Raw genomic sequence first — 22,144 nt, 5'->3', positions numbered from 1 at the left:
GGGAGGGAGAAAGAGGTGGGCGTGGCTAGACCGTCGTTGGCGTGGGCGTGGCCTCCGGGCCGCGGCGGTTGACAGGTGGCGCATGCGCGCTGTCGCCTCATTGTGCCCGGCCGGCCCAACCCGGCCGCTCCTCAGTCGGCGAGCGAGCGTTGGCGGGGGAGGACGCGCCTCGGCTCCGCTCCGGCCTCGGCCTCGGCCCCTCCCTTTCCCTCACAGAAGGAGCCTTCCATTGGCCTCACCATGGAGTGAAGGCTCCCCCGGTAGGCAGGCTGGCCGGCCTAGGCCGCCTCCGCCGCCGCCGCTTCGATGGCTCTGGTGACGGTGCAGCGCTCGCCCACCCCGAGCGCCACCTCCAGCCCCTGCGCCTCGGTGAGTCCTCCTGAGGGGAAGGAACCGTTGCGAGAGATGGGGAGGGGGAATGGAGGGGGCCTCTGCGCATGCGCGACGCCTGGCGCCCGCTCTCTCTTCACCCCGCGCCCTCTGGACCCGCTTCGCGTTTGGAGGCGTTTTGTCCCCCTCCCTGCGCCGTACCCCCTCCTTTCCCTCTGCTTGACAGCTGCAGCCATTCAGCTCCATTCATTCAACCCTCTTCCCCTCAGATCTAATGGGATATTTAACTGTTAAATAATAATTATAATATTATACATTATTACTATTCATATATATTAATATTATGTATGTGTGTGTGTATTATTTAACTATTAAATAAATAAATCTGATTAATTGGAGGATTGCTTTGAGTAGCATAAATAATATAATATATAATATTATAATATATTATTATTATTGTTAAATTGTTATAATATTATTATATTGTTATAATAATATAATATCGTTATAATATTATAATAATATTATAATGTTATGATATAATAATATAATATTAATAAAATAAAATTATTAATATTAATATATAATATAATGTTATAATATTATAATAATGTTACAATATTGTTATAATATTATAACATTATAAAATATTAATAAAATAAAACATTTACTAATAATATATAATATAATGTTATACTATTATAATAATGTGATAATATTATAATATAGTAATGTTACAATATTGTTATAATATTATAACATTTTATAATATTAATAAAATTAAATTAAAAATAATAATATATAATATAATGTTATAATATTATAATAATGTTACAATATTGTTATCATAACATTATATAATATTAATAAAATAAAATAATTAATGATATATAATATTATAATATTGTTATAATATTAAAATAATGTTACAGTATTGTTATAATATTATAACATTATATAATATTAATAAAATAAAATAATTAATATTATAATACTGTTATAATATTAAAATAATGTTACAATATTGTTATAATATTATAACATTTTATAATATTAATAAAATAAAATAATTAATAATATTATAATATTATAATATTGTTATAATATTAAAATAATGTTACAATATTGTTATAATATTATAACGTTATATAATATTAATAAAATAAAATAATTAATAATATAATAATAAATAACTATTTGAGTCTCAATGTTTTAAATAAGCAACCGTGCACCTCATTCATTGAATTGTCTGCCAAAAATTGTTAGCTCTGAGGGATGTTTCTGGCCAAATCCCTGGCATTTATTTCTTCTCAGTTTCATTCTCAATTTTTTAAATATGCAACCTGATTCCTTTAATGGTTTGCAAAACATCTGAGCTGTGAGGGATCTATCGGACCAAACCCTGGCATTTCTTATCAGTTTAATTCTTAAATTCTAATATACAGTCATTCACCATCCCTTCCCCCACATTTGTTCATTTCATTATTTCCAAATATCTTCGCTCTGAGGGACTTGTTTCAGCCCAAACTGTTGCCTTTCTTCTTCATTTAAATGCAACCATTCAGCATCCCTTCCCCTCTCCGATTTATTTGCAAAATTTTTGCATCATTTGCAAAAATCCTGGGCAGAGGGAAGAGATCCGAGGACTATTTCAGCCCAAACTGTTGCATCTCTTCCTTGTTCAATTCCATTTTTCAGTTCTGTTTTACACTCATTCAGCATCCATTCCCCCCTCCCATTTATTTCTTTCCAGTTGAGAGAGAGAAGAGCCCTGAAGGAGGAGGTTGCATTTCTGGTTGCTTTTAAATGCATAATCGTTGAGCATTTAAGAATTCGAAGAGAAAAACCTTAGCTGAGAGGGAAGAGCTCTGAAGGATGTAAAGAAAGAAGTAGCGGAGAGGAGAGCTCTGAGAGATATTTGGACCCAGACTGTTGCATTTCCCTTGCGCGGCGCCCATTGATTCATTCAATCATTTCATTATAAAAACCTCAGCTCTTGGCCCAAGCTGTTGTGTCTCTGTATTTGCTTTTCAGTTTCATTTTATAAATGGTGTGTGTGTGTCTTCTATGAGAAAGGGTGTTTCACTGGTGTGTCTGTGTGTGAATGGCCTGTTACAGACTGCCAAAATAAAGCTGCTTCAGGTCTCTTTGGAGGTATGCTATTTAAATGATGCCTGGATCCTAAGAGTCCGGAGGTCGCACCAAAGCCACACTCCGTTCCTAAGCACTGGAGGGCAGCTTTCGTGCAGCTTCTGGATTCTTAGGATGCATGCATCATTTAAACAGCATACCTCCAAAGAGACCCAAAGCAGCTTTATTTTGGCCATCTGTAACAGGCCAGTGTGTGTATGTGTGTGTGTGTGTGTGTGTGTGTGTGTATACACACACACACACACCTTTCATGCTCCCTTCCTCTCAAGAACCAGCCTTCAAAGTGTGCATCTCTTAGGGTTGTGTATTTGCAGGTGTGTACTTGTCGTCTTTCGTTTGTACCCTCATCGAAGGCATTTAGAGGTTTGTTGTTTTTAAGGCTGTCTATTTGAATGTCTCTTTGGCAGACCTGCATAGGAGACAGCTGCAACTCAAGCCTTCATCCCTTTGGGCCTTCTCCAGCCTGAAATGGGGACTGTAGCTGAGGAGAGCTGTGTGTTTCTCTCTCTTTCTGAGTCGCATTTTAAAACCAAGTGGTGCATATATCTTTTTTCATTTTAGAAAGGGATGCCTTCCCCCTATATATCTTTAACAACCCTCCCTCCCACAAAACCACTACCTTTTTGCTCCATGTTGCAAATGTGTGCTTTTAAAAGGGGAAGGGGTGTCCCTTTTTGACAGGTCCATTCGTTCAATCCTTTCCTCATCAGAATTGAGAAGGAGGAGGCTGTCTCCGTCTCCGAGAGACATCTTGGTCCAAACAGTGCATCTCCTTATTTTCACGTTCTTAGGAGAAAACGATGCGGGAGAAAGGCGAGATTAAAAACAAAATTAAACCCTGGGTGTATGCTGCTTTCTCCTTGCCTTTCTGCTTATCCCCTTCCTCTGTTTTGCAAGGATCTGGTATCTTCTGGGTAGGTCTTTTTCTAGGCCTGCAGAAGCTTCATCCTCTCCGTTCAATCATCCATAAGGCAATATATATTAAGCATTTTTGGTGGCATTGGTATGTAAGCCTAATGTCAGGGCACACTATTACCTACTGGCAATCCTTTTGCAGGGCTCCATAGACAGCTGGAAAAGCCCTGTGGTTCGTTCATTCATTTCGTCCGCCTCCGAAATGGAGCTGTGGCCGAGGCGGATGAAGCCAAAGGTTAATAATGTCTTTAAAATGAGAGGGGTGGTAAGGAACGTTTTTGCAGGCCTTGCGCTGTAACCCATTCGGTCTCTTCTCCCAAAACAGGCCTCACAGTTGTGGAAATAGTCATATATACTAAGCAAAGCTTCATCTTTCCTTTTTATTTGTTAAACAACGTCTCCTTCTGCTGGGGTCGAAATGCAAGAATGGAGGAGCTGCTGCTTATTTTTCCCTTTGCAAAAGTGGACATTTTTTAAAAGAGGAAGGTTCTCCCTATGTATGTTTTTTCTTATTTTCCTCCAAGGGATGCGAATTGTTGTATAGGTTGAGTCTTATCCGAAACGCTCGGGACCCAAAGTGTTTAGGATTCTGGGATTTTTTCAGGTTTTGGAATATTTGCATGCGCATGATGAAACGTCTTGGAGATGGGACCCAAGTCTAAACATGAAATTCGGCTTCGTATGCACCTTATATACACATAGCCTGAAGGTAATTGTATACATAATGTGATTAATAATGTTGCGCACGAAACAAAGCTTGTGTTTGAATCGTCAGGTTCCTGCAACCATGGACAACTTTTTTGGATTTGGAGTATATCCGAACGTTGGATAAGGGATGTCAATTTGCCCATATTCTTCTTAAGCCTTAATGTAAACCTCAGCGTTTCATTGCTTCCAATATTCTATATGCACTTTTTTGAGGGTAAATCACTTTGGAGTTCATTGAAGGCCAGTCAGGATTAGACATGTCAGGAGATGCATCGCTGTACTGTCTTTCCATTAGGAACCTTCAAGGTGATTTTTACAATACATATAATAAATGTAATATTGCTAAATATAGAAACACATAATTCAGAACGATACGCTGGAAAGATTAAAAATGCATGTGTGCCTGCTTGTACTACTAGATTTTTGTCTTGCTGTGGAACTGTCTGAAATGTAACTTGATTTTTAATGTTCACACATCATGACAAACCATGGTGTGGTTTCTGACTGGTCATGATGTGTAAATCTGGTTTGGCTAAGAAGGCATGGTTAGTTCATGAGTGACAAAGCAAGATTAGAAGCCTCGGTTAATCTTATGAATCCTGGCTTGTAAGATTAGAAGCCACGATTAATCTTACGAATCCTGGCTTGCAAGATTAGAAGCCATGGTTAATTTTACGAATCCTGGCTTGTTTGAATCCTGGCTTGAAAGATTGGAAGCCATGGTTAATCTTATGAATCCTGGCTTGTTTGAATCCTGGCTTGCAAGATTAGAAGCCATGGTTAATCTTACGAATCCTGGCTTGTTTGAATCCTGGCTTGCCAAGCCATCTGAGCCAGAAACTTTGGCGACTCTCTGGTTTGTTTGCCCCCCCAAAACAGGCGCTGCCACGCAAGAAGGAACAGACACGCACCACAAATAGGGGAGGCAAACCCATTTTGTTTGGATGTCAGCTGTGAGATTCACGAGTGAAATAACAAACCATGGTTAATCCTTTGGCAATCCTTGGTCTAAGGTCCTCTTGGGAGGCTTGGGCCTTCTTGTCCCTTTGACACCCCACAACCTTGTCTTCTGCCAGTTCAAGTGCTGACTGTGGTTTTTGCGATTCTGTTACAAAGCAGCGGAGAGGAGTTCATCCTTAAGGTATTAATGGGGAAGCCACTCTGATTCCTGCTTACCTGTCTCTTTCATTTGAGCTGGCCCTGGGTCACTTTGAGGCCTGTCAGCGAGGAAGTTTGGTAGAGGGCTTCAAGAAAGTTGTTTGACAATGTCTAAAGAGTCTCAGAAATAGCCTAGGAGTGGGAATACTCCCTTGAAAAAGCAAGATACCAAAGGTGGTAATAAAAGATACTCAACTGCTGGTCCAAGGATACTGTGATGGAGGTCGAATCATAGAGTTGGAAGGGACCCCAGAGGTCAATGCTCTGGAGTGCTCAGCTAAAGCACTCACCCCAAAACTCTGGGGAGCAGCCCCCGAGAAAGCCCTCTCTCACATCTTCACCAGCCGATCCTGGAAAGTCAAAAGTCTTCCCACAAAGATCAGAAGACTCAGGCAGGCTCATAGCGGGAGATACGGACTTCCAGATCATCTGGACCTAAGCATGTCCGAGGCCACTTGATGCAGGCTGCGCCTTGAGGCGAGATTTGAAGCCGCGTCAGCTCAAGTCTTGCTCCTCTGTGCCTTGAAATGATGCACTGTAAAAGCTTCCGAGGTTTTGGCCTGCAGTCCTCCAGCATTCTTAAATACCTCTTTAATTTCCTCCGGAGGCTTTCCCCGAGCAAAGATGGTTTTATGAGCAGGCCCTCTTCCTTCCACTTCAGCTGCTCCCCTATCAGTGCTAATGGGCTCCATTTATTGCCTCCTTAAGCGTGCACACACACACACACACACACACACACACACACACACACACACACCAGTTTGTGGCTTTGATTATTGATGGTTTCGATTCTCTCTAGGAATCTCTAGGTCCTCTAGCGCAACTCTGTTGGAAGGGGACCATAGAGCTGCTCTGGAGGACCTAGAGATTCCTCAAGAAAACGCTTCTGTAGGCATTTGAAGGTCCTCCAGCATAATTCTATGGTTGACCTCTGGCAGATGTTGACCATAGAGTTGTGCTGGAGGACCTAGAGATTCCTACAGGGAACATATTAACAATCTGGGGCTCCATCCTACAGAATGCTGGGATGCGTGGTTTGTGAGGCACTGGCACACCTTGGTGCACAGAAGGCTAAAGACCTTGTAAAACCACAGGTCCCAGTGTCCCTTAGGGTAGACCTGCAGCACTTAAAGTGGTGTCCAACTGCATTATTTCCACAGTGCAGATGCACCTTTGGACAAGTTGTGTCCTTTGGGCACTATCGGATCCAGCATTTGCGTTTCCAGTGCTCCTCAGATTCTGGCATTCACCTGGCACTGGCCAGAGCTTGGAAAAGTTCCTCTCTTCTTTTTTGGACTGCAGCTCCCAGCATCCCCTGACCAGCATAGCCACTACATATTAATTTCATTTGTATCCCAATAGGGATACGATGTGGCTCACACTGAAGGGTTAAACGGAATAGAGTTTAAACCGCACATAGTACAAAAGTAACCAGTTTTTGGATTGTTTGATCTCATTTTAACTTTCGTATCTTGTGGCATTGTAACTGTTTGATTTGTTTAAATTTGTTGCAAGCTGGTTTGACTGCCAAACTGGGGGGAAAGCAGGACAGGAATAAATACAACAACCACAACCTTTGGATCAACAATCCCCATTGAATAATAAACACCCCACTTCTTCTAAAGATGGGCAATTTTGCAACATAGAGAGGGCAATACATTGAATTCAGGGGCCAGCCAGACTTGGGAGGGGGCTGCCATCTTGTTCCCAGGTGGCACAATGTTGTGGGTTGACCCTGGACCGCACGCCGCCGTCGAAACCCGCAGGGCTGTTTCTCTCCCCTCTTCTCCTTTCCCTGAACGGCATCCGAGCTTTTGACCAGACTCTCCCCCCACGTCTCCTTTTCCAGCTATTCCAAGCTGTGTCTCTCCGTGTCGTGACACCCCCAGCTCCGTCTCCGCCGCCTTGTGTTACAAGACGTTGTGTGTGAAGCTGCCTTTGGAGACAGACCTCCAGGGACAATTCAGCTGCAGGGAGTCAGCTGACCGGCATGGGTTAGACAGATGGCATCTCCTGCTGCTGTCGAAACGGATCCTGTGGCTTTCCGAATGCAATCCAAGGCCTTGGGTTGAACCTTGGAAAGCATGCACACCTTGCAACCAGGGATGGGTAGAGTCTTGAGCATGGCATGCTCTCAGCCCAAAGCATCCAGTGCCTTAAATTCACCTGGCGAGGCTTTTTTGGCACTAGCCCCTTTTCGCTAGGGCTTTCTCCCTTGTTCTAGGTACGTGGCTTTTTTGGGGACAGGCAGATATCTTTTGACTGGCCCCAGGCATTTTAGATTCTGTGATTAAACTCGGCGTCTCTTAATCGCGCTGCTTAAGTCTTATTAATTCATTTATATTTGACTTTTATTTGGGGTTTTATATACACCTGGGGTGCTGTGTGATGTGGTTTTACGTTTACTAAGGATTTTATGCAATCCCTCGTGAGCAAATGCCCAAGCGCTTGAAATACCTTTGTAGCAGGTGTTGTTGCTGTGCGTGTTTGCCTAGATATAGATCCGCACCTTTTTAAATGCCAAGTTTTTAGTTCTTAAAAGAGTCAGAAAGAAAGGGAGTTGTTGTTGTTCCTGTTGCCGTCCCTTGAGACTTGTGCCAGCAAGTGATCCTTATGGAATAGCCAGCTAAATATACACTTTGCAAAGGGACCTTGAGGGACTGACTCCCTTGGAAATGGTTTATTTCTGTGCCTCGTTCAAGTCGGATTCCTTCTCTTTCTGTGTTCCATAACACAGAAGATCACTGGTTTCTTACTTAATACATACAAATCCTGAGGAAATTAACTCTAATGCCTCCTCCTCTCTTTCTCCGAAAGCTGATGCTGCCAACTTCTTTCTTTCAGTTAGCCTCAAAGGTGCTACAAGATCTCTTTATGTACAGATTATCTTTGAATTCCATTTGTATATCTTAACTCACTTCAACCCTGATTCTAACTCTTCTCTATCTCTAGCCCTGACTAACTCTAGAAGGAACTGGCCAAACCACCTCTGAGGATAAGAAAACCCTCTGAAATTGAGAGAGCCTCCATAAGTCAACAGGCAACTTGAAGGTGCAGACACAAGACCTGACTTTGGTCCCTTTCCCCCAAATACTGCAGGCAGGTACTTCCAAAGCAAGAGAAAAGGTGTCTTTTTGGACCGTAAGTCCCAGACTCTCCCACAAACACTGGGTGAGCCAAAGGTTGAAGTGTGGTCATGGTTGTTGTGTGCCTTCACGCAGTTTCCAACATACGGTGACCCAACAGCGAACCTATCATGGGGTTTTCTTGGCAAGATTTGCTCAGGAGGGGTTTCCCTTTGCCTTCCTCTGAGGCTAAGACAGTGCGACTCACCCAAGTGACCCAGTGGGTTTCATGGTGTGTGTTGTGTCGTTTGGGGTTGGCAATCCAAAAGGAATAACTTCCCCAAAGGCCAGAATGACTGTCTATGAGTCCCAGGTGCTGTTGGCAATATTTCAGAGGAAGGGGCTGTCCAAACCACTTCTGAGGATTCCTGGCCTAAGAAAGCCCTACAAAATTCATGGTGTTGCCGTAAGTCGACAAGTGGCTTGAAGATACACACGCACACATAACTCCGCTCATGATCTAGAAACAAGAGGCAAGCAACTCCTCCAGGCTTACCAGTTATGAGAAGTGGGTTTGGCCTTTTGGTATTTATCTATAAAATACATGGCTTTTCTCTCCCCCTCTAAAGGACCCAGTTGTTTTGCCGGAGGGCAGAGAAGGCGGCTGACCCAGAAAAGAGTAGAGACGGTTGTTTTCCTTCTTGCAAAGGCCAATTTCCTCTGCTGCTGGTGCTGCTTCTCCCCTCCCCAGCCCCTCCAAACATAGGAAATTTAAAACATCACCGTTTCAAAGGCTGCCTTCTTCTCTCCTAATCTGTCACGGGGAAAGGAGAAGTCTGAAAAATCGGGGATGAGAGGGGTCCTGTGGCTGGAAAGAGGGTCATATAAGACTGATTCTCAACCCGCATGGCATCATGGAGAGCAGGGTTTGAATCCCACTCTGCTATGGAAACCCACTGGGCCACTTGAGTGAGTCAGGCTCTCTCAGAGGAAGGCAACCTCTGAACAAAGCTTGCCAAGAAAACCCCGTGATGCTCTGTGATAGGTTTGCTTTGGGGTCACCATAAGTTGGAAACTGCTTGAAGGAACACCACCACCATAATTCATCCTTTGGCCCATTCAGTGTTTGTGGACTTCAGCTCCCAGAATCACTGGGACTTCTTGAACTATAAGATAGACTAATGCATCGAGCATTGGGAGCTCTCCACTTGTCTGTCTTTTTCTTACCCATCTCTCTATCTCTCCCACACAGATTGAACGCATCCTACCTTGTAGGGACTGTGTTTCAGAAGAAAAAAGTGAGGGAGAAGGGTCATATATGTTCTCTTGAACTTACTGGAGGAAAAGCAGAACGCGAATGTAACCCCAAACATTGTTACTTTACAGGATGGGGATGATGGGAGCTGTAGTCCAGCCCAACCAGAAGGTGCGCCAAGGTAGGGAAAGGCTGCCCTACAGTGAAACACTTCACCTTGTACTCAAAAAGTGTTTGGATTGTGGAGGTCTTGCGTGCCGGGAAAAGAAAGCGCTCGGAACCAAAAGCGAAAACGCCCTGAGTGAATTTGTGTGCCTTGGGTGGGCTCCGACCATCCGCCTGCCAAAACCCTAAGATGCACCAAAGATGCCACGAACCAACAAAAATACTTGAATGGCAATGGCAGTGTCCATCCCAAAGTGAGACCAGGTTCAGATTTCGGCTCCTGGATGCACAATGTACTGAGTTTCTTCATAACCTTGCCACGGCTGTTACATTTGGCGGCCGTGTGAGTTTGCATTGCTCGCGCCAACATAAATGCAGCGTCGTGAGATTGTGTGTTTGGGGCAACAAGAGCGGCAAAGAATCAAGAGAGAAGTCTTAAAGCAGATTAAGAAATAATGATCTGTCTAGCTCTGGGAGGCGAGGTGTGAATCACATCCTTCCCTGAGCACTCTGCCTTACCACCAAGAGAGCAAAAACACTCATACTCATAATAGCATTTTGATATATCTCTGCATTATTACTTGTCTGTCTGAAGCCTTTTTCCCCCGATCACATTCTTTAGTCCTAAGGAGGGCACCGGGAAATCAGCAGAGAGGCCTGCCTTGCCTTCCGGTGTGCAATCTAACAGACATGACACAAAAAGAAAAGGGAGGCGGAAGGAGGAGGAAATGCAAAAAGAAGAAGTCAAGCACTAGTTCTATGTAAGTAACATTTCTAAGCTGCTGTGTTAGCAAGCTGATTCTGGGAGTTGTAGTGCAAAAACCACTGATGTTTCCACATTTCTTTATTCGTTTTTAAAAAGGATTTAATGGAAAGAAACACATCCAACGGACAATGCATCTCAGATCAAATACAAATTGAGTTGATGTTTCCAAGTACGAAATTGCAGTGGAGTATCTTTCTGAAAATCAACATTTAAGAAGGGGGAATGAGAAGGCTGGCATTTTTGTCTGCATAACTGTTCAACCTGTACCAAATCTCATAGACTATAGAGTGCTCTTGGTTATCTCTAGCGCCATCCCCCCCAGTTCTTTTCTACATCAGTGCAACGTTTCCAAGCTGCGTCAAAGCTACCTGTTTACCATTTGACCAGACACGTTGGGAACTTGGCTGTGGATGATGGGAGCAGTAGTCCAAGGCACAAGGAGGATGGCCTGGAGTGAGGATGGCTGCTTTCAAGTCTTGTGCTGGTCCGTAATGCTCCATTCTGCAGCCGTGGGCCTACATCATCCTATTTGCCCAGGATTTTGTGAATTTGCCCAGGAAGGGCATTCCGGATGGGACTGTGCGTGCTATGGATCAGACCCTCACACTCCGCCAGGGTGCCAACATCCAAGGGCTTGGCCAACGTCCAGATTTTGCTAGAATGCCTCGTGCACTTAAACCTCACCTAGTAATTGCCTAATTCCATTAACGGATAGGCCAGTAATCTGGCTTTGTAACAAGGCACCCGGGATCTTGGGGCTCAGCCTGGCAGCCGCTCACTCACTCTCCCTTGCTGCCTCCAAGGTGACCTCTCAGACCCATTGCAAAGGGTCAGAGGAACCTTTGACCCTCCAGATGTTGTGGATGGTGATGGCGATGGTTAGATTTATACCCTGTTTTTCTGGACAGGTCGCATCGCCATCCACAGCATCTGGTCATTTGAAACGTAGATGCTGGAGAAGACTTTTGCTGATACCCTGGACTGCCAAACGGACAAGTGAACGGTGCTCCCTCAAGTTTTAAGGTCCCAAGATATTTAGAGCTTTAAATTTCACACCATGTGCTGTGGATCGAAATCAGAATGACACCCTGTTTGCCCCCATCTCTGACATTCCTAGAGAGGCATTGCCAAACTGGGTTTTGTCCTCTGTACCAAATGTGCCAGTACAGCTTTCTTTGCGGTTATTTGGGGTGAGGCATTTAAATTGGGAATATGACTAACTAGGAGCCTTTGAACAGAAAAATTGGCCATATTAACAATTTCCAGGGTCTCCGTGCCAAAATAAAAACAGGCAAATAGTCATATCCCTTTCACAGCCTTTCCCCATCTCGTGCCTCCAGATGTTTTGGACTACGATTTTGTTGTTGTGTGTCTTCAAGTCATTTCTGACTTACGGCGTCCCAAAGGCGAGCCTGTCATGGGGTTTTCTTGGCACAGTTTCTTCAGAAGGTTTTCCCCCTTGCCTTCCTCTCAGGCTGAGAGCGTGTGACTTGCCCAAGGTGGGTTGCCATGGCCGAGTGGGGATTCGAACTCTGTAGTCTCGAGTCATTGTCCAGCGTTCAAACTACAACACTGCTCTGATACCAGCTGAAGCTGATGGTGTGGTGGCCCCAAAACATCTGGAGGGCATTAAGGTTAAATAAGGCAGAAATACAGCCGAAGGATGCTTGTTAGATAGCTGTATATTTCTCATTTAAAATGTACACTGTTCAGATTTAGCACTGGGGCAGTTGAACAACCCAAGAAAAAGGAGCCCCCCCCCCCCTTTTCCTTCTCTAAACTATGCCTGGAATTACGTGGTGCTGAGGTGTTTTCCCCGCTTCGTGTTTTTGTTGGGTTTCGCTTTTGGATGTTCGTGCTCTGCGTCTTTCAGAACGGCAGAACGGATGTGGTCTGAGGAGCGTTCAGCTCAGAAACCAGGCATGTTCTCTCCCTCGTTTGATTCTCTCTGTTTTCTCGTTTTTGCGAGCGTTGAGAAGCGGAGAGGAGTCCCAAAGTTCAGCTCCGGTGACGCTGGCTTGGCCCACCAAAAGGGCGTATGTGTGTGTATATATATGTATGTGTGTGTTTTGCTTTCTTTCTTTTTTCATATTTCCTGCAGGGTGGAGTCTGTTTTGACTTGAGTCGGTGACTAATGAGTTGCACATGGCAATTGAATCAAGGAGTAAGTTTGCATCCATCCGTCCATGAGTTGCTTCTCTCTTGCATGAGAGAGGGGAGTTGGCGTCAAACCCACACTCTGAAACACTTGTAGGATCGTAGACTTAGAAGGGACCCCTGGGGCCATTTATTCTAACCCCTTGAGATATTTCAAGATTGCTATCATGCCATCTCACCATCTTGTCTTTTCCATGCCCAGAACCCCGCACTTGTTCCTCATGATGCTTGGTGTACAGACCTTTGACCATATCAGTCTCCTTTCTTTGGACAGCCTTCCGGAACTGTGATGGCCAGAAACATGCAGGACATCCAGTCACTGGCAACAGGTTGGATTAGATAGCCTTTGCAATCCCTTTGAACCCTTCTAGGTCTTAACACTGCCCACAACTCCCTGCTGGAAAGAGCTGTTCAGCTTGGGAATGGACTCCTTCCAAAAGTGGTGGAGTCTCCTCCTTTAGGAGATTTTTAACCAGAGGTTGGATGGCCAACCATCTCTGCTGTGGATTTTCTGCTCTGACAGGGGTTAGACTGCATGACCCTTGAGGACCCATCCAGCCCTGTGATTCATACAGAAGCCTTCCCACAGGACCAGGTTTTTATTGCAGTGTCTGGCGATGGGAGAGCGTTCGGTGCCAGGACCAGAGATGTTTCGTGTCATCCCAACTTTGTCTGTGGTTGTCTGCCCTGTATTCCATGATTATACATTTGTGTCTGTGCAATTTTCTCCTTTTATTTTCCTTTTCGTCGTTTTTGATCGTTGGCGGGAAACAATGTCTTTTGACCGGGTAACGACTGAAACAAACAGACTGACCGCTGCAGTCTGTAATTTTGTCTCTCGGTGCGCTTGGCAAGCCTCCCCGCAGGCTGATATCACGGACGTTGTGTTGCTGCTTCTTCCCGCAAGTTGCCCACATGGGCACGATCCCAGCTCTCTCAAGTCTGCCAACGTTCTCCTCAGGGATGTGTTCCCCCCAAAAAACTTGGAAAGATTGGGGGAAAATGGATTATGAAATATTTCCTCTTAGAATGAGAGGAATGTGAGGCTCTGTCTTGTCTTGCTTGAGCTTCAGTTTGAGGGGAAGCTCAAATAGATAAATGCTGGGTATCAGACACGTTTTGGATTTCGGAGGGGCTTGGATTTCTGAATATTTACATATACATAATGAGATGCCATGCAATGTATACAATTTTCAGATGCACTACAACGATATTACAGTTCTCTGACCTGCATTTGAAGGAGTGGGTTTATATCCATGAAAGTTCATGGGGAAATAAAAACTTGTTTGGCTACTATATTCCTTTTGTTTCTACCCCTCACTTCCTCCTCGCCTTCTCTGTTCTTCCTTATTAATAGGTCTGCATGTTGGACTAGGGTTCTGGAGAGCAGGGTTTGATTCCCAGCTCGGCCACAAAACCCATTGGATGACCATGAGCAAGTCCCACACTCTCAGCCTCAAGGGAAGGCCATGGCAAACCTCCTCTGAACCAGCCTTGCCAAGAAAACCCTGTGGCAGGTTCGCCTTAGGGTCGCCGCAAGTCTGAAACGACTTGAAGGCACACAACAATAACATTTATTCTCCTCCCTACAAAAGAGAAGTTGCTGCTTTCAGCAGAGGTGAGAAAAGCAAGGTAGGTTTTTAGAGGCAAGCCTCGCACGATGCAAAAGGATCTCATTTCCCCAATCTGGGGCAGCCGCGGTTTCCTCTCATGCATCAATCTCACAGAGAAATCGCAAGATGAAGGCCTTTGTGTGGGCCAGGTTGGATGAGGATTATGGGCTTTGGCTTTCCTCCAGCAACTGGTCCTTGGCTGTAGACTTCCCCTGTGTAAGGAGGCTCTCCTTTGCTCCTCTAGACTGACAGCCCTTGTTAGCAAGCCTTGGGCCTGTTACAGACTGCCCAAGTAAAGCTGCTTTGGGTCTCTTTGGAGATATACTGTTTAAATGATGCATGCATCCTAAGAATCTGGAAGCTGCACCAAAGCTGCACTCGGGTGCTTAGGAATGGAGTGTGGCTTCGGACCTCCGGACTCTTAGGACCCATGCATCATTTTAATAGCATACCTCCAAAGAGACCCGAAGCAGCTTTATTTTGGCAGTCTGGAACAGGCCTTGGTCTTCTTTTGCACACAAAAAAAAGAGAGCCACAATAGGCTTTGCAGTTGGCAGCGATGGCGATTTTTGTGGGATGCCGCTCTTCCTCCTCCACCCAGCCTCCTTTCTGGCTCAACAGTTCTTCGGTATTTACTTGTTAAACATGCTTGGGTGCTTTTGGCGTAGCCGTGGCAGAGCTTTTGTTACGGGAGGTCATTGTAACACTCCCGTTATTTGCAGTGCAAATAAATAATTAAACATCCAACTCCTTGTAAAATCAGCACTGGGCTTGGTCCTTCAAGAAGGCCACGCAACCCAGCGGGCAGCCCTGCCAGCTTTGCACGGAGAAGGTCCAAATGTCTGTGCATGCCATCTTCAGTTTAAAACCAAACCAAACAAATCAGATAGGGCTGCAAATCCTTGGAATAAATCTTGGCAAGGATGCCCCATGGCAGGGTCACAATAAGTCAGATTTGATTTGAAATCACATTAACAATAGTAAGTAGACGTCGTGTTGTGACTCGAGTGTTCCTGACATACGATGGCACTATCACTGGGTTTTCTTAGTAAGATTTGTTCAGAACGGATTTGAATTTGCCTTCTGCTAAGGCTGAGAGTGTGTGACTTGCCCGGAGTGGGTTTCCACGGCTGAGCAGGGATTTAAACCCTGGATATCGCCGCCATTGGCGTGGGCAATTTCGCGTCTTTGCGTGCGTGGCCATCAGGACGGTTTTAACTGGATCAGGCTCTGCAGAGAAAGTGGAATCCTTTAAAAAGATTTAGGACAGTCTGGAGGCGGTTGGCACAGAGGCTGGTTTAAAGAGATGGCCCAACCCGTTCTCTGCCACCTGGATTTCAGAAGCTGGATTCGAACACGCTTCCCTCCACCGCGCTCCTTATTATCTCAACATCCTGTCATTTAGGAAATCATTCTGCGAAGGTAGTAGCGCTCTGCCAAGCTCTCCTTTTCTCCAAAAACCTCATTCAAGGATCTAGTCCCCGGGAATTTATGACTGTTGTGCCAAATGAACATGCCACCCTTGATGGACGAGGAAGGTTTCCGCACCAAGGGATGATGCTAATGAGGCACATTATGCAAATCAGGACTCAATTATGCACACGCTGCAATTCCTCCCAGTTATGAGCCATTGGTTAACTCTTGCAGAGGCCTGAGCTGTAAGTGTTCAGATTCAAATAGCCTTTAAGCAGCGTTGCAGGTTTTCTTGGCCGGGTTTCTTCAGGGGAGGTTTGCCATCACTTTCTCCCAAGGCTGAGAGAGCGTGACTTTGACTGGCCTTGGATTTCAAACCTGGTCTCCTGAGAGCCAGCAGAGCCTAGTGGTCTGAGCGACGCTCCAAACACCTGGCGCCTTAATCCAGCACTTAAACCACTATGCTTCATTGACTGCCTTTTCTTATTTATTTACCACATTTTTATTACCCTGCCTTTTCATTTACCAATTAAACAATTAAAAGCTATGAAAGAACCATTAAAACCCTCCTTAAAAAAACAAAACGAGCCATAAAACTGTTACAATCAATATATACTGCAATTTAATGTGCTGTGCTTTATACATCTGCATAGTCAAACGCAAGAATCCCCAGGCTTGGTGTGTGCCCCAGAATGGAACCAAAACAAAGACTCCAGTATAGTAACATAGATATAGATATAGATATTTGACTCAATCTGATTTGGATACCTGGATTTCTGAATGTTTGGCTCTGGAAACCACATTTATGGACCAATTTTGCCAACCATGATATCAATAAGCGTCATGAATTCATTACCAAACCAGAGTTACAAAAACACAGAGAGACCAAACAGGAAAGAGAGGAAGCATATTATCCTGATAGGAAATTAAGGGAGAAATCTTAGCGACAGAAGCTGTTCTCAGATCAAGGTGAAATGAAAGGGTGATTCCTTCTCACTTTCGGAGATGGGATAAAGGACCCTTAGGGTGTATCTGCACTGGAGAAATGATCCAGTGTGACCATACTTGAAGTGCAGTAGCTCCATGTTATGGGATCCTGGAATGTCTAGTTTTACAAATCTTTTGCTTTCTCATCCAGAGAGTGCCGGTGTGTCACAAAAATGACAAATCCCAGGATGGAGATGTGGGATCAAGCTGCATTGTAGATCTAGCCTATTGGCTTCTATCCTGAAGGTGGACGCAGAGCTGAGGGTATGCCCTGGCACGGCAAGGACTGGCAGGGAAGGAAAAAGCTAACCAAGGAAATCGATATCCTCCCTCCGCCTCCCAGTTCTTTGGAAGTTTCAGCAAGAAATCAACGGTGTCTTGCCAGTTGTAGCAAACAAGTGATGTCCTAGATACCTGCATCCAGTCCTTTATTCTTGGCTGGATGTGAGTCCCTCAAAACTGGAGGATTTGCACCCTGGTCTCCTGTCTGGAGATGATGCATGCAAACGAGATTCAGGGACAGGCTTTGCAAGCTGGCAGCCTTGTTGAGGGTGTGGACACGAAGTCACTAGGACATAAATTGGAATTTAAACAAGAGATTTCTGTTTTTCAGGGACTCTGGCATTTTGGATTCCTCCTGCCAGCTGGGAGGACCTTGCCCAAACCCGAGGGCACATTTTTTGGTATCCGCTTGGTGATGTAATGAGAACATCTGGTTTGAGCGGGCATCACACGCCTCCTCCTCCTCTTCTCTCATCCCCCTAAGGCCTCCTTGCTGTCGTCAAAGGGACCTTCCTCCCCAAATCCCCCGCGTAGATTATGAGGATTGGCGTGCCCACTCAGCAGAGATCTGTTACCAAGGCCAGGCTGGCGAACTTGGGTTTTAACACCCGGCCTCTGCTCGAATGAGGGAGCTGGCTGCAGGACTGGGGGGGATTGGAGAAGGGAAGCGAGCAGATGGTGCGAAGGCAGGTGGGATTATAGTCTCCCTGTGCTCCACTTCTCCAGGGACTTTGGAGAGAGGTTTTTTAGGTGGCTGGCACGCAGTTTCTGATGCCCACAGTTGGCGTTTTGGGGTGGACAGAAGTAGCTCTCAAGCCCCATGCTCCCTCTTTGTGCCTTTTTTCTTTGCACCCTGGTGCCCCAACAAACTACCATTCCCAAAATCCCGGCGCATTGAGCCATGATGGCAGTTAAAGCGGCGTCAAACCAGATTATTTCTGCAGTGTGGATGGACTCTCGATCTCTCCCTCCACCTTGCTTTTTTTGTTCTCCAAATGCATTATTCTCTCTGCTTGCACGCTCCACGCCGCTGCCGTTGCTTGGATACCTTGCCTCTTTTTGCGAAGCTGGCAATGCCAGGTAGAAGAATTGACTGCCTTTTTAAATTACACTGCTAGAAATGCCACGTTTTGAAACCCTTGGAAGAAAAACCCACTGACGTGTTAATAACCAGTCTCTTTTCCCCCACCACACACACCTCTTATGGTTTCTCAGGTTCACCTGCAACTAAAATACCATGCTGCACAGAGAGTGAGATTTGGGGATTTTGCAGGCCTTTTCTTTCTTCCACCTTCAGATCCCCAAAACATCAACCATCCAACAATCCCCTTGGAAAAAGCAACTGGGCCTTCTTTACGCTAGGAGATGGCTTTTGCGATAGTCTCTCTCTCTCTCTCTCTCTCTGTGCTTTTCTCCCGATTGAGACTCATATTCCTTCACTGGGCACTAATGGCTTAACTGGGCAGGGATGCTTCTCATAGTCAGTGATGGCTTAACTGGGTGGGGATGCTCTTCATTGGGTAGTGATGGTCCCCACTGGGCAGTGATGCCTTTGCCGTACTGATATTGGGTGGCCTTTTCGTGTTTCACCTCCCCTTCTTTGCAATGTTCTGGGGGCTCGGCTAGGCCTCAATCCGTGGTCTGGCTTTCCCCCTTACTTGCAGATCTATCCAATGCATTGATGCAGCAGAATTTGGAGGAGAGGGTATTCTGAGTTTATGGGTGGAGTGGGGAGAGAGACCAGGTTTTTGTGAGGATTTTCTGTTATTACCTTGACTGGACCTTGTTTTGTAAATGTAAAGATGCCCAGCCCCAGCATTCAGAGAAGACGACTCTGTCTTGTCCAGATAGTCCTATTTATTACAATCCCACGAGGAGGAAAAACGCTGCCTCGTTGACCCAAATATGCTAATTTCTGATGCAACCGAGTAAGAAGAGCGCAGCATTGGGGAGGCAGGGTGCGCAAGTGTGCGAGTGAGCACATGCGTGTGTCTCGGTTACGTCGGCAGTTGGCGAATGCTACCAGCTGTCACTTTTTAGAAGGGGTGGGGAGAGTCATTTGTCACGTGGCTAGTAGCCTTTCCCAACCGGTTGCCCTCCAGAAAGGTTGGTCCACAGTTCCTGGGTTGTTGTGGCCGACAGCTGGCTATCTCTTGAGAGCGGGGGCTTGGGGAATAATAATACTAACCAGCATCTGAAGCCCACTGGCGTGAGACAAAGAAACCCCATTGGCAAGCTTCCTGTCCAAACAGGAAGCTGCCATTGTGTTCAGCAGGACTTCATGGGGGAACCTCCAGCAGGAAACCACCCAATAAAAAACTTAATGCCAAGGTTTGGTTCTGTCTGCTTCGTGGACACTGATAAAGATGGAGGTTTCCCGTCCTTCCGTGGGCATCACTGGGCTTGAAAGTGCCCTCTTGAAAGTCTCCTTGCTGGCAATGGCGAATGGGGACTTAATCGTACCGCCATCTAGACCCAACCGGGTGCAGCAATGCCTTCCCTCTTCTCTATCTTTGCGTGGGTGTGCATTTGGGATCCACGAGGAATTCGACCCTTGCCAACTTTGAGATTCACTGTGACGTCGAAGGCTTTCAGGGCCAGCATCCATAGTTTTTTGTGGGTTTTTCGGACTGTGTGGCCATGTTCCAAGAGAGTTTATTCCTGACGTTTCGCCAGCATTTATGATTTGAGATGCACTGATCGGATCAGCATCTCATGGATTGATGCGGCATGTGCAGCGTAGTTACCTGTTGGTGTCCCAGCTGCAGTTCAGAGCTCCAAAACAGCAGTGAAATGGATTTAAATAAAGCCTTTGTGTCTTAAAGTGACAACTGACAAAAATCACTGACGCTTTCCAAACCGTGTCCCTTTTTTTTTAAGAAAGGGAGAATTCAGTTCTCTTCTCGGTCCCTTGGCTGGCCTTTTTGTGGGTTCTGCTGCGGTTGTAACTTATAACTTGAGACTGCCGCGGCGGTTTCAGAACCGGCCAAATCCAGAGGCGAGGACCTCTCCAAAATTCCTTGCGCTGTCAACCGGGCAGTTTCTCAGAAACCCGAATCCTGTGCAAAGGCTAGCCAGAGTATCTGTTTTTAAAAAGAAAAAAAGGAGCTGCGGAGTCCAGCGCCGACTCCTTTATTTTTCTGCTCTCTGACTCCTCCAACTCCTTCGTAAACGGCAAATGTATATTAATTCGTAATAACAAATTTACTGTAGTACAAGTGTAGTCCAAGGTGTTTCATTCACCACTGTGTGAATTATTGGTGTATCTGCATTGTAAAAATAATGCTGCTTGACACCACTTTGAAATGCCTTTGGATTCGTGGCATCTGTAGTTTTGCAAAGTTTGCCTTTGCTTCCCTCTTGTGGCGTCACTTACGCATTGCCCGCCGAGGCCCGGTCTTGCTTTTTCTGAGCAAGGTGCGCGTTTTGTTCTGCTTTGGCCTCCTCTGTTAAGGCATTTCATCTGCTGCTTCTTCAGCAGCTGCGCCCAGAAATGCATCCAAAAGTGCTTTAATAATAAAACAGACAGCGCACAGATGCAACATATGCAAGATGTGGAAAATGTGTTTGGCAGTGGGGTACATTTTATCTTGGAAAGGTGGCAAGCTCTCCTTTGGTAGGAACTTTTCAATGGAGGCCAGGGATAATGTCGCTTCAACCAGAGCTGGAGGAAAGAGAAGTCCAGAGGTGGGTTAATGTGTCATTTTAGCCAAGCCTCCTGGACATTTTTGGACCACTGGGCATTTGCTCAGCTGGCAAAGAGAAACTTTCCAGCACCTCGCCTCAGTCGCTGGGGCTTGGCAGCCTGCAGAGGCTCTGGTCCTGCCAAAAGCGGAGCCTCGTAGCTCACCACCCTCTTATTTTTTTAAAAACCCAATTCATAAATGCATGGCATCTGGGACTCGCTTTGCTTGTTGTTTTCCTGCTTTTGAGTCGCAGGAGCCGAAAAAAACAACAGCAGCACTCCAAGGCACCTGGCTGTTTCTTCATCTTTGGGGAACGCAAGGGAAAAGAACCAGGAGGCATGTTGCCTCTCCAAGTTGGTCCCCGATGAAAAGCAGCTGCATAGTTGCGCCTCTGAGCAAAACCACTCACGTTCCATGTGCGGCTGTGTTTGTGACCCCGTATGACTCCTCAGTGGGGCTGGTGTTTTCCATATCACACCATGCCTGACTTACTGTAGCATGCTGGATGGCTAGGAAGCATCTTCGTGCCGACTTTACGCTCCTTCTCGCTAAGCTTGTCTTGCAAGCTGGAGCAGCTAAGCAAACCAGGGACACCCTCCAATCTTGGTACGTTTCATGCTAAGGTCCAAACTGTTATTCCTGGTTCCTCACTCTCCTACCAAGGAGGGCCCCTATGTGAGGCATTTAATGCAACTTGAAGTACCCTGGTCCTATCCTCTGGTATCCTGGGATCTATAGTTTGGGGAGAGGCTTAGGATCCTCCGCTCTTTTTCCTCACCCCACCCTGCCCTGGCCTTCTCTCTGCATAAACACTCTCTGAAGTGGAATGTGTTTCAATTTCATAACAGAAGAAAAAATTGCACTTGACGGCACTCTGTAGTGCAAACACAACTCTGCATTCCATGCAAACAACTTTCCCTCGTCTCTCCCTTATTTTGTTAGAGAGGCAACGTGGTGTAATGGTTTCAGTACTGTACTAGGACTCCAGGAGACCAGGGTTCAAATCGCCCCTCAGCCCTGGAAACCCTTTGGGGGGACCTTGGCCACTCTCTCAGCCTAAGAGGAAGGCCATGGCAAACCTCCTCTGACCAAATCCGCCCGAGGAAACTCTGGGAGAATTTGAGGGCATACAGCAACGGCTAATTAATTTTGTGCTGCGGATGCTTCACCAAGCCAGGTTCTGCTGACCCTCTTGGGGCTCCTTAGTAGATGCCCTTCATTCAAGACTTGCCAGAAGGTGGCATTAAAATACCTCCGAATCCCCAAATCAGAAGAAACTAAATAATTAAAAGCCCTGTTTATGTTGGTTGTGGGATCCAGTTATGAGGGAGTGACTCCAAACTAGTACTTTTTTGTAGGGTCTTAATGTTGTCATCTCCATATTTCAAAGTCATAACCCTTTCTTCTTCTTCTCTCCCTTTCTTTTGTCTTCCCAGGAGGCTGACAGTGGGGAAGATGATGCCCGTCTCCAACCCAGAAGGTGAGTGTACCAC

The 22,144-nt window shown here is 45.8% G+C and overlaps 1 protein-coding gene across 1 annotated transcript in view; it reads left to right on the top strand.

Moving 5' to 3' along the window:
* Positions 1 to 133: 133 nt before the first annotated feature.
* The window catches only part of SSH2 (slingshot protein phosphatase 2), a 64,402-nt gene continuing 42,391 nt past the window's right edge, over positions 134 to 22,144 (top strand). Inside the window, exons 1-2 of the mRNA XM_089483901.1 lie at positions 134 to 369; positions 22,088 to 22,131. Coding sequence (XP_089340027.1) covers positions 307 to 369; positions 22,088 to 22,131 — 107 coding nt within the window. The 5' untranslated portion in view covers positions 134 to 306. The remainder of the gene's footprint in view (positions 370 to 22,087; positions 22,132 to 22,144) is intronic.

This window comes from Sceloporus occidentalis, unplaced genomic scaffold (assembly GCF_023333645.1).
Source record: "Sceloporus occidentalis isolate IW3139 unplaced genomic scaffold, rSceOcc1.0.p SCAF_21, whole genome shotgun sequence".
Taxonomy (NCBI): Eukaryota; Metazoa; Chordata; class Lepidosauria; order Squamata; family Phrynosomatidae; genus Sceloporus; species Sceloporus occidentalis.
The sequence above is the reverse complement of the archived record's forward strand: the minus strand, read 5'-3'. Positions and strand labels throughout refer to the sequence as shown.